We start from the raw sequence: 17677 nt of genomic DNA on the forward strand, positions 1-17677 counted from the left end.
AAACTATGAATATATACTGACTATGTAAAAATTATTTGACAAGGGAGCTCAATCGTGCTATTCCGAAATCACTGAATAGCCATAAAATTATATTCCCTTTTCAACTAAGGTTTAAAAAGTACATACAAACTTCAAGAAAATCATTCTTTAAAAACTGTAGTCATTAGTGTTATTATTTAGGTTGTACAGTGTGTTTTACACCAAATTACAATAATGCCGGGCCTCAATCATTCCATGAGCCTAATGACTTTTTAGCAATTCTCATTTGGTACAGATTAGTGTACTAGTGGTCTTCTGTACATCAGGAGGTCCAACAAAATGGTCTTTGCGCAAGACCTCTGCTCTGGGATGGTGTCTATAACTCTCCCATTCAGGGAAATCATTATCCAGGTCACAGGTCTGTGGGGCAGAGCTGTTCCTAACAGGTACAGAGGGGTACAGAGCTTCAGGGAACCCCGAGAGGTCTTAGAACTCTGTTCCAGCGCCGCCCTCGGGCTGCCATGAATGGACTTAGCTGGTCGATCACAAACATGCCAGCAATAACGATTCTGATCTATCACTAAGATAGTTTTAATATCAAGGTCACATAAATTTCAACCACAATAATTTTCACTTGACAGCACCTTCTAAAAGAGCAACTGAAGAGCCGGAGAAACCTGTGCTCCAAATGTCAGCAGCCCAGGAATCTGAATCAGCGCTCAGTAAGAATCTGCTGGCAAAGTCATGATTCTAGTCTCCTAAAGACTATCAAAGTTAGCACCAAAACCAAGTTCAGGTACAGATCTGGAGGGATATTTACTGACTAGAGCACATAGCCCTGGTGAAAAAAGGAAATAAAGCAGAAAATGAGGGGGAGGAAAAATTAAAAACCAAAATTCAACTTTTTCTGTTCCAAGTTTTCTATAAAAATATATTTGAGTACTATTAAAAAGTCAGTTTGTGGTTAATCTAAAAATCTCAGCCAGCCTCTGGTCACTGTTAGGGAGCATTATTTCCTATAGACTTCTTTGGATGCTTCTGGTGGGAATGGGGTAGAACTGGTCTGTTTGCGAAGGTTACTGGAGATACTGTTCATCTTAACAGCACTGGCTTCACTTGGCGGAAGTCTCATCATTCAAACAGTCCCTTCCTCCCTTCCCCATTGGACCCACCCCTCCTACAACTGGAAGGCTGGCGAGCAGCTTCTGTTAGTGTAGTACCTGCCATTCCTGGTATCGTGTTGCCGCATATTCTTGATAAAATGAATCTTCTTGAAGTTCTTTGGTCTAGGCGAACCTGAGAGAGTTCGACATCTGAAAAATAAAGTCATTTCAAAAACACAGTCAGTTGTTCCCTGGACAGCTGAGGCATCTCCACACAAAGACAGGAAGGAAAGACCAGACGAACGGTTGGAGTCACCCCAAGGATAATGAGGACAATATGGCTGGAAGCGAGGAAGCTTTAAAAAAACCCAACGACAGACAACTTCCTTGATAATACTGATAATAATTTATATGGGTCTCTGAAAAGCCAGCTAATGAAAAAGATTGTCCCCAGTTACAATAACACAACTTACTCGGATTCCAAAGACATTATTCTTTCTTGTCATCTTAAAAAGAATCCTCCTGTATCAACACAGGTAATGGGAACAGAAAACTGGAAATTTAAAGGACTTAGAGACGAAAAACACTGGAAAATTCAACTTTAAAAGCAACCCTGAATCATTTTTCTTCTGTAGCAGGACTCTGGCCCAAACTACTTGGCCAGCTGCCTCACTTCTCAACTTGACTAATGCCTGGAAGTCGCAGCTTTACTTTGAATGAGAATCAGAGACCCAGCTAGTGACTGATTTTTTTCTTTCTTTCTTTCTTTCTTTTTTTTTTTAAGATAAATTTTAAATATTTGTTGAACAAAATGAATTGGATTCAAATTATTTTTTCCTGGAATATATGACATGTTCTTGCACTACAGAACTGACAGAACAGACTACAGGCTGAAAAGATCTTATTTGTTTGTTTGTTTGTTTTCAAAGTTACCTGGCAAATTCTTAAGTTACAAAGCTGCAACAATAACAAAAGAAAAAAAGCAAAAAATCCAACAAACGAGTCTGCAGTTTGGTCTTTGTTACCAAATTGTTTACTTATAACCCTTCTGACTATGGACCTCAAGGGCCAATCCTGCCATCGGAAGGGGGTACCCAAGAACTCATGCTTCAGAGAGTAAGTTCCAGAGGGCAGTGTCCTACTTCCCAAAGCCACACTGAGGTCTGGGCTGGGGCCACTTCTTCTTTCCGCCCCCAAGTTTAGTGAGTTCTAAACTTTGGGGCTTCAGGTACAAGAATAACCCAACCAGGAGGCACAGCTGAGGGCAGGTTGGGCCACAGCACTGGGGAAGGGCAAGGTCACAGAGCTGCGGAGCTACTCCCATCTTTACAATCCCCACGGGCCCAGCTCAAGTGAAACAGGTGACATCCCTGGTCCGGACCTCAGCATGTACATCCCCCCAAACTTTCTTCTTACCCTCCCTCCAGGAAGGGCCAGTCTTGCATAATTCTTATGAAAAGAATTATTCTTTTCATAAGAAATAGCCCCTTAAAATATAATTTAACTTAAAAACAATCACGTTGAAATGAATGAATGCTGACTGAAGCAAAGACATCAGATATTTGGTGACTTTCATTAGAAAAAAGGGGTTCTCCTAGCCTTGTGTCTAGAGGAGGGAGAGCCCCATGCTAGTCACCAGAGCAGGGCCCACAGCCCATGCGGCCCTGCAAGATGCTTCAGCAGAAACCACAGTCCTCCCAGCCTCCACCCCCAACAGACCCTGACTATCACTTGTAATATTCCTTCCCTGGCATTGCTGTGAGGATTAAATGTGATGATGTATACAAGCCTTATAAACTGTCAAGTGACACGTTCAAATATGCACAGTCGTGCATACATACTGTACATTCATGTAAATATTCAGATATGCATTTCATGTGCTATGATTATTACTAACATACCATTAAGCTACAAAGGGTATGTATTTTGTTTCTACTTGCCACCTACATTGTTAAAACTGTGGCCCTTAATAAGGGTCCTGAATTCTTGGTTTTAAATAGTCTTTTAAAGGCTTGCAGAGCCTTGCCTGAGGACATTTAGTAGGTGCTTCCTGTAGACTTCAGGCAAAGTCTGAACAGGGGACAGTACCCACCAATCCCTCTCCCCACTCCAGGCTTCTAACCCCATACTTAGGCTTCTGGGGGCCAAGGGGATAGAGCCTCACTCTGCTTCCTTGAGGCAGCCCTCTGGAAGCACACTGAAGACTCCAAACTGCCTCACTTCTACCTTTAGAAATAACTGCTTGATTCTGCAAGCTGCCCAACATCCCCAACTGTCTTTCACACACCGAAGGAAGTTCTAGAACCATGTAGTCACTGGAAAAGGGAGAACCTCTGAAAGCGTAAAGGTTTGGTTCCACTGGTTTCTGGACAGGGCCAAGTGTTCAGAAGTGTCCTCGCATCCTTACCTCACTTCCCCCCAAAAAGCAGAGCTTCCTTGGCCAGCCAGTCTGAGGGTAGTGGACCCAGAGCTAGACTGTGAGCTAGACTGTGATGGTACCTTCCTACTCCTACCCCAGTGGCGGGAAGCTGGTACCAATCCCAGCCCAGAGGAGGGATGACCCCCGAGCTGCTCCCTGCCTCCTGTGCCTGCAGAAAGAAGTGCTGTACCCTTTCAGGTTTGAAAACAAAATTCTCCAGACTTCCGCAGGAAGTCGGCAAGACACCATAGGTAGCTATCAGTACCAGCAACCCAGACAGACTGGAAAACTGGGGCAGCTGGTGGTGACTGCTACCTTTGCTGTAGATGAACTGAGGATTTTCTGGACACCTAATAGGAATATCCTAGGTCCTTATTTCTAGGATACTGTAACCACCAGGCAAGTGGAAAACTTCTCAGTCTATAAACCCTCTTCTATAAATGCTCAATTCTTAGAGTTCTAGGTGGATACAGAAAATGAGCTTACTAACAAACTGTGATGCAGAGAAGAAAAGCAAGACTTTTAAAAGAAGAAATTAAAGATGCTTTAGGTAGATACCAGTACCCAATTCTAACTGGGTATGCTACCAATCTAGCCTTTCGTTCATGGAGCTGTTTGTTGTCTTGCATTTTTTTAAACATTCAACTAAACCACTAGGGAATCTAAGAAATGCTTTAAGAGAATTGTGGCATTAGCAACAATTGCCAAGGAAATTGGAAGACTGAGCACTCAGACTGTGGCAGGTTAAGCAAAGAACAAATTAATTTCAAAGCCACCTGCAAATAAAGTATAAATATCTATTTAAAAACATATGTGTTATGTGATGCAAAATTAAATTAGGAATTAAATTAAAAATTAATTTAATGAAAGATTACCTCTTTCTTGTTAGCATTTAATTACGCAAAAGGTTTTTAATAGATGCCTTGAAGCCATTTATTCAATGTGCTGAGTTGAAAAACAAGTTGGGCTAATAGTCTTCAACCCCCACAATTCCCTCAAATACTTCAGTGTTATTAACAGTACATTCATTTCGCAGAATCAGGGAGCTGGAAAGGACCTCAGAGATCAACCAATTTGCCCTGCCCATTTTAAAGGTGGGAAAATTGAGGCCCCAGAGAAGCTAAGTGAATTTCCCAGGCCATGGGAACCATAAGTAGAAAATCAGGCCAAGAACTCTCAAACTAAGGTCCCTTCCTGCTATGCCATGCTAATTTATTTCCTAGGAATAAATAATTTTCTAAGTAAGTTTTTTTATTTAAAAAAAAATCCACTAGGGAAAATGAAAATTTCTTAAAATACCTAAATTCCCTTGATTTCCGACTTATTTTTAAATTTTATATTTACACAAGATTATATAAGTATAATATTCTGTAAGAGTCGGATGAAGTTATAGGTAGGGCAGATAAGCCATTTTTACTCAGCTCATCTGTACTATCAGAGGCCTGAGGGGCAGAGGGCCAGGCTGGGTAGATTCTGAGAGGAGGGTATGGGATGACAGGACACACAACCAGGATCATAGTGCCCAGCTCCTCCCAAGCCCCCCAACTAATAACCTAGAATCCCTGAAGAGCGGGTAACATTTCTTTTTTAACTGGTTTCATTGGCTCACAGCTACCACATTGCTCTAACAACTGTGGCTTCTCGCAACCTTTCGAAACACCAGGGGCTTTTCAGCTCTATTCATTGATTTTCCCATTTGTGGGAAATGCCAAATGCCAAAGCCACTTGGTGCCACCTGAGAATGTTTCTCCTCCACTGTTGCTGATTACTTTGGACCAGAGCCAGTTCTCTAATTTGACTTTTAAAGCAGCTTTTTGTAGGGCTCCTTCAAGGAAACAGCCCTTTTCCTAACATTTAATATTGATGGGTGGAAAAACACTTGCACCCAAGCCACATTTGTCACACAGCTACACGCCATTCATCTTAGGATGAGCCCAGCGGTTATATACATTTTCAAAAAGACTTCAAAAATGGAAATCAGACTGTCTGGCCCTGGCTTTCTCTTTAGAATGACGCCAGTGAGGAGAGTCAGGGTCTCCTGACACTTTCAGTCTGACCCTAGGCCTGTCTATGCTCCACCTTTCATCCAGGTGGTCTGTGGACAAGACCTAAACTTGGGAGTGAAGGTCCTGGCAGGGAAGGATCTGGCTCCAGAGTGAGATGCCTCCCTCTATACACATCAGCACCCTCCCAGGCTCAAAGGGAGGATCCTGGAGCTACCGAGTCCTGACCAGCAACAGAAGCACAAGCAGGGCAGATGTGGGTTCCCAGAGGAACTGGTGTGAGTTGAGGGGAGCAATAACCTCCCACAGGCCACCTCATCTTCAGCCTGCCACACATATCTGTAAAGCCACGGTGTCCCCATCGTGCCTCAGCGACTACTGCAGGAAGGAGCCTCTCTATGCTGGCCGACCTGACCCATACTGCAGTGAGGACTAAAGGAGATGCAGAGTCTGAGTACTGAGTCCTCCCTTCAAGGAGGGTCTGGCTGGACTGTGCTGCAGATGGAGGCTGGTGAAGAGGTACAGGATTAGAGGAGAGAAAGCTGCCAGTCAGAGGCACAGCACAGCTCAGCAACTGTTGTCACCCAAAAAAAGATGCCTCACAAGCACTTTTGTAATCCCGTGGGAGAAATGGAATGCTTTCAGCCCCAAAGGAGCACTCGCAGCTATCCTAAACCTAGTTTCCCCAGCAACCAGCTATACAGTGACTTCGTGGGCACCTCCTGGTGAAGCTTAGGACTGTGACGCCACTGTTACTGCGCCTGAGAAAGCTGGGACAGTGATGGACTCCTCTTCATCAAGCAGCAGCTTTCAAATTTAAAGAGAAACAGCCCCCAAATTCGCATGTGAATTGGCCTCTCCCAATATGTGCCTGGACTGGAACAGTTTTCTAGTTCTAGGGGTCCTCAGGGTAGGGGTTTTTAAACTATGAGTCTGGGATTCAGCGGGTCATTTAAAAATTTTAATGCTGTAGATCCAGAACATAAAAAAAAGAAGCAAACTTTGGCTGCCATGTTGCCGTGCCAGCCCTTTATGTACCTATAAACGCGACACGGAAAACTTACCTCCGTAGAGGGGCGTTCTCTTCAATATCTTCCAGGGTCTCCAAGGACGATCTCTGGGAGATGAGACGGCGCCTGCAGAAAAAGGGAAAAAAAAATCTAGGAGTTAAAACTGCATTGTAAAATGCATTAGGCATTTCTGTAAATCTAAAACTGTTCTAAGAAATAGAGTCCATTAAAAAAAAAATTGGACCAAAGTTGTATTTGAGAGGCTGCCATGTTCCCAGCCTCCATCCCAAAGGCCAGGACCATCTTACCTTGCTGAATTCTGAGCCATTCTCCTTAGTTATAGGGCAGCTTTGTGTTGATTGGGGAAGTTGACTGATCCTTATTATGCTGCAATTTCCCCAAAAGACAAAAAGACATGGCGTCTCTTATATGACTTGGGTACAGTGTGCAGTTTTTCTCAAGCATTAGATAATACTGTTAAGTATTAAAATATTAGTGGTCTGAACCAGGTTAACTGATACATATTAAAATTTAAAACCATATTAAATAAAATATCAATTGGGGCACAATAAAATCATTAGGATGCAATAAAAAAAAATTATGGTCTCTGGATGGCCATGACTTCAAAAGTAATTAGAAGCAAGAAAGACACTATTCTTTTGGGAGAGTTTCTCAGAGACAGTAAGAATAAATATCGGGCGTGGTTAGGCAAAACATTCATTCTTTCAGGCTGCCAAAGGATTGTAAACTACCTGATAAAACTTCCTCAATCTAGTTTCTTTTGCCAGACTGAAATAAGCACAGGTCCTAGTTAACAAAGACTGTCCAGTACTGGGTCAGGCTGGGGTGGTAGTAACTTCACAGTATATCCATTTGACCATCATTTCACTGTAAGTGATTTGGCTCAGGGTGGTGGGCAGAAAAACATCCGATTAAGTCTTAATGTACCTTGAAAAAAAATAGGACTAAAATTAGAACGATAATTCTGTTTTGAGAAAATTTAGGTTAAGAACATGTAATTACAACTATGTTCTAATTCATTCTTAAGAAAAAAATGAAATGGATTTTGATTTTTTGTGTGTGTGTACTTTTTCTGACCAACTACCCCGACACCTTTTGTTTCATGTTTTAATTTTAATAAGACAATCAGAAAGATCATTTTTGCAAATTCAAGGGCTTCATTAATTTTCTAAGAGCCTTTCCACTAACAAATGCTTTTTAAAATACTCATCACAGACCCTCCTTCTCCACTGCTGAACTGGTCTAATTCTCTCAGACCCTAATTTGCTAACGTGTGAGATCCAAGAGTTCTCCAACATCACCCTCAGTGTCTTCATGAGGTACTAGACCTTCTGTAAGGTCTGTAGTTTAACTTTGCAATTAACTGACATTGAATTTCCACTTCTATAACATTGCCAGATTCCAACAGTCAGCCAAACTGGAGGCAATGGCTACGGGGAGACATTGGTCTTACTTGCAAAGGTGCGAAGTGGCCTGAGAGGGTGGGGAGCTGATTTTATGGGTGGCTAATCCATTAGTAAGCAGGTGTAGCCCTGTGGCTCTAGGGACTCGGCTCACCAGGATCCCTGAGAGCAGCCTGCAGCTGTGGTTCTGAAGCTTCCAGCTGAGGCACAGCCCCTCCCGGTCTCGGTCTGGCTGGTATGAAGTACCAGCAGGACGGGGCAGACGCCCAGATAGTCACACCGCTACCTGTCACAGCTCTCAGGGGCAGGCACCTCCACTCTCCTCATCCAAAGGACAGCGCAGTTCCACAAAGGAACATGCATGCTGGGTCAGACAGACTTGGATTTCAATCCTGGGGTTTGGAGACTTTGGGGACTTAGAAAATTCCTTAATTCTTGAGCCTCAGTTTCCTCATCTATGAAATGGGAAAATGAGAGTAACTAAGAAACAGAGTGAAATAAGTCCTTGGCACAGGGTAGTTAATGACAGGTAGCTACTGGGTTTTTGACTGACACTCCAGTTCCCCCCATTGGGGCTGTACCCTGACCTGCCCTTCTCCCTCGACTGACTATGATCAGGCTGGCTGTTCCAGCACTGTGTTCTCCTCCAATCCTAGCCAGTGGCAGGGCTGCCTCGTGTCTGAGCCCACCTGAGACACTGCTCCTTCCACACCTACACCCTCCTCTAAGCACAACCAACTCTGTATGTAACCTTTGCTGATGCGCTGGCCACACAGAAAATCAATAAACCACCCGCCCTCCCCCCACAGGCCTCTGTGCACTGTTCCCACTTAATACCAGTGTCTCCTCCACAGCCAGAAGGTGGTGATTAAAATGATATTTACTCTGTTTATCTCTGGATAATGTTCTGAGTATTTTAAATCAAAAGTGAAATATTGATTTAAGTGTGCACACCTAGGCCGTCCATAGAGATAACTTCTATCCCTAGGCAGAAATAAATACATAGGTTTCAGATCCTATAAATCTCAACAAATTCTGACAAACTCGAATAGCATTTCAGAGAGAATATTCAGATATTTAGATATACTAAATATTTAGGTAGAATTGAACAGCATAGCATTTTTGAGTGATCAGTAAATAAACATTTTGCTCAATAGGTATAAATAGAAGTAAATAGGTATTTTGCTCAAACTGCAATGGGGGTGACTAAAACAACTGTACAACTCCAAGGACTCCCCTCCTCTGTTAGTTATCCTAACAGGTCCATCGGGAAGTTCTGTGGTTGGCTCCTTGGGCAGTAAAGATAAAACCCAAGGCCCCAGCAAAGGCCAGGCAGAGTTGTCATCTTAAAACATCCTCACCCATCCATCCCGACCACACCAGCTGCAAACTTGGCCTGGTGGAAACACAAAGCTGACCCAGGCTTGACTCCTGATCTCAAGGAGCTCACACTAAAGGGAGATTCCATGGGATGACCCCCAAGTAATTCCACTAATGATCCGTCGAGCTTCTCTGGCATTAGGAACTGCCTACCCCCACCCCAACCACCCTAGGAGCACTCCAGCTGAAAAGGCCAAGTAAATCCCATGGTGAACACATAAGGCCCCCCACCGCCCCCCCACTCCCCCCCACCCCCTGCCAGGCAGCCTGGGACTCCAAAGGCCTCTCATGCAACACTTAGACTTGGGTGTTCGCCCTGGAAAATAGATCCATTCACAAAAGCACATAATCTGACAATGCCCCTATCAAAAAGCTATATCTAGCTCTTCATATGCTGAAAAAGAGGTGTTTATTTAGAAAATAACCAAATAAGAATATGTATTTCTATGTCTACATTTATAAGAATTTGCTTTTTAAAAGCAAGTACACTTGATATTATCTACGTGAGTTAAACAAGTGTAAAATTCACACACACACACGGACACTTACAATCTGGATTCCTTAAAAAAATTCAAAACTCAAATACCCACCCGTTTCTTTAAATTCGCAGATATGAATAGAACCAAGCAGTCTATTCTTTGAGATGGAGATGCAGAGCTTGGAAAAAACTAGCACCTGTTATTATAAAGAAACCATCATATGGTGCCATGAAAACAGAGATGTGATGCCTGCCCTTCCTACATAAAAAAAAGGACTTGTTCGCTGCTACAAGGGCATGCTCTGTGGTGATCACACAGTAGTGCTCATCTCTGGCCCCTGCCACCTTGCTAGATCCTTCCAAGGTAAGTGACAACCTCTCCCCTTGCTTTCTATCCTTAGAAAGCCCATAATGGAAGAGAAGGCTAAGGGCAGGTGGCCAACCTTTACTGGCATTTTTCATCCCACGATATGCTTCGTAAACTAAGTCTATTACTACACAAACTCTTTATCGCTGGGCACAGTTAAACAAGCACAGGTCTGCAAATTTTAATGACTGACAAGAATACCTAGACTTAGACCAAAATAGCGTGCCCCCTCATTAACCAAGCAGACATCAAGTAAGAGACTGACAGACTGCAAAAAAAAAAAAAAAAAAAAAAAAGCTTTATGTGTCGACATCATCAAATGGAAGAGTCTGTGTCTGGTCCTCAGGCTGAATCCTCAGAACTTGGGGTTCCCCATCTTGTCTGACGATTACAATGTAAGTCCTTCCACACTAGTCACAAACAGTTCTGAAGCCAATGTGGTTCACATTCAAAGCTCCTGTGTTACGTTGGCTTCTCTAAAACCCCTAGACTCATTTTAGAATATTATTTTTTGAATGTTCAGCTATGCCTGAGCCAGGAAGTGGTAAATACATGATAAGATCATATATCTGGATATATATTCTTTGACCAAATTAATCCACTTATCATTAGGAGTTCATCTGCCAGCACAAGTCACTGGGTACTCCTGGGACCCAGGGCTCAACAGAGTGGTAGTTATCATAAATCCACTTATGCTGAAAGCTTAAGAAAAGGTCACTGGGAAAAGGAGAAAAAAAATCACACAGAGAAACATGTGACTGAGGTGACACAGCACTAGATGAGGCAGGACCTAGGGCTAGTATTTCTTGAGTGTCTTTTCGGTACAAAAATGTCACTGACTCCATCTTCAAAGCAGGGGCAGTGACCAACCATGCACACTAACTGATCAAGGGGCCTGGCCATCCTGAAAGCTAGCCAAAGCTCTGTCATTGTCCCAGTTGACAGTATTCCAAGGACCCCAGGAAAGTGAGAGGTAAAGGACAGCTGTGCTTGGAGCACCTTCATCAGTGCTTCTGGAAGAGAGATGTCTCTTTTTAGCCTGGTAAGTAGAATGCCTCAGAGAAGGGAGATGGGCAATGCCAAAGAACCTCACCAGAGCTAGACTCTGGGCTCACTGCTGTCCCTGTTGACCAGCGAGGTCAGGACAGGATCATCCTGGGGTCCAGTGGGGCCAACTGGTCAAGGTCAATCCCCTTATGGGGTAACCTGGGGAAGAAGCCTGGCCAGAAGACCAATGTCAGACAGTGGGCACCACAGGGAACAACTGTAGCCCAAGAGTTGGGACCAGCATGTGACGAGGAAGGTGACCCCCTGGCCTCTGCATCGAATGAGGAAGTTAGATTGGATGAAGGCTCTCCACCCTGGCTGCATGCTGGAACTCCCAGGGAACGTTAAAAATCTTTGGGAGCAAAACACAAGCTCTGAAAGCAAGAAAGGACACTGGCCATCTGGGCCAACCATCTAACATTCCATGGTTATTTCCTTCATTTCCCTAACACTGCTTTAAGTTGCTGTGACCACAGTACTGTGAGCTTGCTCACCAGATTCAGCAACTGTTATGATAACTTTGTTCATGATTTGGCAAATCTTATAGCCAAGATTCCAGATGCTCTTTTAGCAGAAGTCGCATCAGATTGTGCTCACTGAAGAAACAAATTGTTTTTGCAGCAATACTATGTGTTCACCAATGAGGAAAGAAGTCAGATGTCACCTCTTAATAGACACTACATAGTCTTAAAGCAAAAATGCCTTTGGGTTCAGCTTTTAGACACATTCATTGGATACATGCTTTCTTCTGCTTTCCATGGGTCTCAAGCTTTGTCCAGCAGCAAAGTTGCTGATGAAACTGAGTGTGACACTTACTTGCTCACCTGGCAACAGCTGCTTGCTAGACTGTGGAGGAAGTTCTAGAGCAGAGCCGTGGGACATGACTGCACTGTCAGAACGGCTGGGCCAGTCACCAGGCTGGGGCGACCAGGAGAGCACCCTGTCCGGACTCAGCAGCCCTTGCATGCCTCTTTGCACACAGCTGGCTTGCTTGTGCAAAGAAAACCCTCCTCTCCCCATGGCAGCTTATGTACCTAAAGCCAGATCCATACCAGGATACTGACAGAAGCAATTCAAACTCCCCAGTGGGTCACAGGGGTCTTCCTCATAAAGGAAGAAAAATGTAATTATCTTTGAGAAAAAGAGGGACACGCAGATCAAGAAACAGAGAAAATGCTAGGAAACTGATTTTGAATTTGGCTATGTTTCAAAGTCTCCAGCTGATGAATCAGGAAAAAATCAAATTAAAATCAATACACCGAGAGTTGCCAATCAGCTTGTTCAAATAAAATCTGTTTCTACATTTTTATATGCAGGTCAAGAAAGCAACTCTAAATGTTTGCAGAGAATACAAAGGCACTCGGCTTGTCTGTGTTTACTTTCCTTTCAAGGTTCTCATCATCTCATCTCATTGCCAAATTCTGGAAAACCAAGGTGTGAGGTCATCTCAGTGTGTAGGGCTTTATTAGTGAGATTTAAAAACTGGCCAGGAATTCACTCCTCAGATCTTCCTGCCCACTGCCGCCCTGCTTACCTTACAAAACACCCTTTCCATCATGTCATTTCCCAATTTGAAGATCCACAATGATTCTCTCTGGGAACAAGTCCAAACTCCTCTGACAAAGGGACTAGATGGGGAGGTCAGAAGACAGCAGCAGACACAGCACACCTGACCATCTCAAAGGCACCTGCCCAAGCTCGTGGACCGTCTTTGGGATATCAGGAAATAAAGGGGCTGGCCCAGGACCATGGGCTGAGTGACAGTGCTGCATTCTAATTCCCTGCTCAGCTTCGCCCTGAGGGGAACAGCCTTGCCCTGCAGCTGGAGGGAGCAAGCTGACCAAAGGAACAGAAGAGCTGAAACTGAAAGCAGGTGTACTGGTTAGAAAAAAAAAAAATCAGGATCCAGAAAGGTTTGAGGTTTTGTGTGACTGATGAGGTAAACGACATTGTCCTTGCCAGAGAACATGCTGGATACCCATGGTGGGGCGGCAAGTAGGGGCCAAGACGGGACAGGGTGAGGGTGGGAAGGAAATAAAAACAATGAAAAGCCACTCAGAATAAAAGAGTTGGCTTCAGCCTGGAGAAGAGAGTCCTGTTGAACTAATATAATGAGGTCAATAAGTTTGGGGCCAACTTATGTATGTACTGGGTATCGGAATTCAAGAAATCAAATCCAGGTGTTCTCTGCCAAAGAAATTCCCTGAGCCAGGTGGGGAGGGTGGCTGGGAATCAAGAGACTGAACTCAAGTTCAAGGCTGGGATAGACCAGGTATGGAGAGTGTTGGAGTCACAAGTGAACTCAAAGGAGAGGCCGATTTAACTGGGAGGAGGCAAGGGGAGCACTTCCTGGAGAAGCAATCAGACCAGTGCAGACGGTTCAAGGGGTAACCCAGGATGAACTTCTTACACATAAGCTCAACAAGATGGGGCTAAAGAGAATGGAACACCAGGTTTGTGCAAGGCATAGAGAAATCCTCTGAAACGAAGTCAGGGAAGGAGCCAACAGGAGCCAGGAGATGGCCGGGCCCCCAGTCAGAAGGCTAGGGGTCCGTTCTAGGAGGAGCTGGAAAGACCCTAAGAACCAAAAGAACATGCACTGATGGGTGGGGCTGAGCGCTGGCACAATCCTGCGCAATGCGTAAGTGTGCAGTGTGTGCTCACTCATGCAGTGTTTCCTTCTGAGACCATAAGAACAAAGAAGGTGCCAGAACACCTGCAGGGCTTATGTGAGAGAGTGAGGGTGCAGACGCTGCAGGCTGGAGCTGCTTCATTAGACAGAGGCTGACTGCAATCTGTTCCTTCTGAAGGCCCACCAGTGCCTGAGTTGTGTCTTATGGATCCACGACCTCTACTCTTCCCCAGCCTCTTCAGGAAGCATGTTTCATCCTAGACCCTCTTCTCTGTACTCAGCATGGGGCTGTCTCTGAAACACGCATCCTGACAATGGGCCCAAAGCATTGGTGACCTTGCCTTTCTTTCTCAATCATTAGGACTTACTGGTGCTTTCAAGGAATGCCTTTGAATGTAGAAGCCGGTTAGATACACATTTATGTCCCATTAGAAAGCAAAGTAAGGGTTCTCAGTGCACATGCTCGGGGTTTGCAGCACAAAGACTGGAGAGGGACAAGAGACAGCGAACCCTCCTGGAAGCAAACTCCTTTCCCTGGCCCAGTCCTGAAGGGCTGAGATGTCAATGGGATCTAATTAGAACCAGCAGGGGGTCAGGCGGGCTTGGTTGCTTCCAAGTGGTATTTAATGGGACCTTCAGGATGCTGCCTTCCAGCATAATCCCTCCCCTGAGTTTCTCCCTTGGTTTCCTGGGTGACCTTTCTCTGTTCCCAAGCGCCTTCAGTAGAAATGGATTTTGATAGCTCAGAAACAGCATGTAATAAATTATAGCAAATTTGGGATTGATGGGGTTTCATCAATCTTTACTTTGTAGTTTTTTAAATTTGCCATGGCCCACGCTCAATAGCAGTTTATGGAAACAAAGACTGATGCTTCCTTGTCTATCTAGCTTCAGTCAACGGCATCTTTTTTTCCTACCAAGGGGCCCAAATGACTTCATTCTTTTCTGGAAGCCTTTTAAAAAATGCATTCTTTCTCTTTGCCCACCGATGTTTATTCCTGTTATGGAAAACTGAATGGGGATTGGGCACAGTTGAATTGCTGTCCTTGTTAGGGGTTTATGGGGTAAGGAAGAGCCCAAAGCTGACCAAATCTTAGTTCAAAAGAAAACTCAGGATCTGCTTCACCAGCCCTTCATCTACCCAAACCCCACCACCGTCCTAAGGCATAGCGTGTTGCCACCTGCTCTGCAGAGCTGTCCCTGACATTTTCTGAATTCCTACAACATTTGGTATCTTTACTGTATTTGAAAATATTCATATCTAAATGCTTGTAGAATGATTTTATTCTTATTTTATCCCCTGTATCTCCCACCTGACTGCAAGTACCTTGATGACAGGTAACTATGTCTTTCCTCCTTTGAAATCCCTTTGATGAATAGCATATCGCCTTGTCACTGAGGTGCTCAATAAATCCTTACGTAAAGCATGGACAACTGTTTGCAGCTACAGGTAGCCCACACCAGGCAAATATGGATCTTACCTGCTCCAAGGTATCAAATTAACATTGCTTTGAGGGATGCTTGTGAGACCCTCTCGCAAAAGCCAGCATAAGCCCAACCCAACACCAAAGCTGGGACCTCAGAGATCATCAGATCACTGATGTTCAATTGTTTTTTGAGTAGTAGAATGTTTCTTCTTTTCAAACTAAATCTTATGTCAACTCCCAAAATATAAAACAGGTTAGCATTATAAATTTTATAAATCTGAATGTGTAAAATTTACTTATAACTCAATCATTATTAGAACAGTGAAGCTTTTTTATGTACAAACAATTTCAAAACTTGGAGTTACGGATGCCATTTCCAGTCTTAGGTCAATCTCAGCACCTAATTTATTTCTTTTGGTCTTGGTTGTACAATATGGAGATAATCAATTGAAACAGATAAGTAGGTGTCTATGGTAACCACTTTTAAACATCTCAGGACACAAATTAAATAGATGAGGCAGATGAAGCTTAGTTGCAGAAAATCAACTTACTCTGGCAGCACAAGTTAATTAATGCATAATTAACATATAAATGGTCATCAGTGTGATAGGGTTTGCTATAGAACACTACTGAGTTTGTTTTTACTCCAGTTTTAAAAACACTTTATGAAAAACCATATATATGTATGTAAGTATAAAATATATGCACATATAAATTATATCTCAAAATGTTAAACACAGAATTACCCCATATGTCCTGTAATTCCATTCCTAGATATAATCCAAAAGAAATGAAAGCATACCCACACAAAAATTTGAACATAAAATGAAAGCATATCCGCACAAAAAATGTGAACATGAATGTTCACAGCAGCATTCTTTACAATAGCCAAGATGTGAAAACAACCCAATGTCCATCAACTGATAAGTGGGTGAATAAAATGCAATATTATTCAGCCATAAAAAGGAATGAAGTACTGACACATGCTATAAAACGGATGAACCTTGAAAGCATTTGTTAAGTGAAAGAAGTCAATCACAAAGACCACATAGTGTATGATTCCAATTATATGAACCGCCCAGAAGAAGCAAATCCATAGAGACAGAAAGTAGATTAGAGGTTGCCCGGGAATGGCTGTGGGGAGTCGGTGGAATGGGCCACGCCGTTACTTTTTTGGGTGATGAAAATGTTCTAAAATTAGATAGTGGCAATGATTGCACAACTCTGTGAATATACTAAAAGCCACTAAAAGATGGTATATGAATTGTATCTCGATCAAGCCGTTAAAATATTTATGTGATATGTAAGGAGACTGAACCAACCATCTGTGGAACTCCTAAAGCTTTTGTTGAGATCTTTAGAACTCTAGATAATACAATTTTGAAAACTGTGGATCTTGTTCCACCTTCTTTGACTAGAGCTATGGAGGAGACTGAGAGCTTGACTGACCTGCCCAGGCCAGCACTAGTTGAGAGAACTAGGATAGGGCCCAGATTACCTCATTGCAGAGCTGGTCCCTTTACTTTCTAATGTGGGTTTAACCTGTCTTTTGAGGGGGCTGTTTCCAGCAGCAGGTACCAGGTGAGAATGGAAGGTGGTAGACACGGGGAACCTCTCAGTAAGGCAAATCCTGCTCATCACATTCACCAGGGCTTCATTTTCTCCACATCTCCCACAGGGGATGGTCCACTTGGCCTCAAGCACTGCATCACCTAACACTTGCCCACGGCCCACCTGTCCATCCCCTTTCTCCCTGTATCTCCAAAAAGGAAACCTTCTATTGTACACATCATCAAAGTGTTGTTTATTTGGAGCTCTGAAACATCAATTTCCTTAACTTCTCATTTCCCTAGCCTCTAGTGTAAGACACACCTGCAAATTACTCCCTTTTTATAAAGGCTGATATACTGTTTTCTAGGAGAGAACCCGGAAGCATCCAAGTAGTGAGAAGAAAGATAATACACCCTCCTCAAGCTTGTCAGCGTCTGGAGAGGTAGTTTAATTTTTTAACAGCTTGTTCAGAGCTCTCTGAAAATATATTATTAGTGTATCTGCCTCATCGAATACGTAATTAGCAAGCACAGTTCAGGCTGTTCAGGAAAGGTTTCTAAAGTGAATTTGCAGCATGAGAACTGTGCCTAAAACCATATGAATATTCACTTAGATGTAATGTGGATTCAACTACTGATTGGATTCTTGGGCAAAAGCCTATCCCAGAAGTCTGAACAGTCCCTTTATGCCAGGGCTTGCTTTTGATACCACATGGTTATCGTGGAAAATAATATATTCTTAACAATTTTGGAGGTGGAGATATACTATTTTCAACTGATGTTTTCAGAAAGCAATGAACTAAAATAAATGCAATCAGCAGCTATTTCATTTTCCTAAGGATGGTCAATGGTGTCATT

The 17677-nt window shown here is 43.4% G+C and overlaps 1 protein-coding gene across 2 annotated transcripts in view; it reads right to left on the reverse strand.

The window, feature by feature from the left end:
- The window catches only part of CABLES1 (Cdk5 and Abl enzyme substrate 1), a 101479-nt gene that overhangs the window by 51854 nt on the left and 31948 nt on the right, over positions 1-17677 (reverse strand). For both annotated transcript variants that reach the window (XM_039844606.1, XM_039844596.1), the window contains exons 2-3: positions 6569-6640; positions 1200-1292 (exon numbers count right to left, since the gene is read on the reverse strand). In XM_039844606.1, coding sequence (XP_039700540.1) covers positions 1200-1292; positions 6569-6640 — 165 coding nt within the window. The remainder of the gene's footprint in view (positions 1-1199; positions 1293-6568; positions 6641-17677) is intronic.

The sequence above is a fragment of the Pteropus medius genome, unplaced genomic scaffold, assembly GCF_902729225.1.
Source record: "Pteropus medius unplaced genomic scaffold, Ma_sr-lr_union100, whole genome shotgun sequence".
NCBI lineage: Eukaryota > Metazoa > Chordata > Mammalia > Chiroptera > Pteropodidae > Pteropus > Pteropus medius.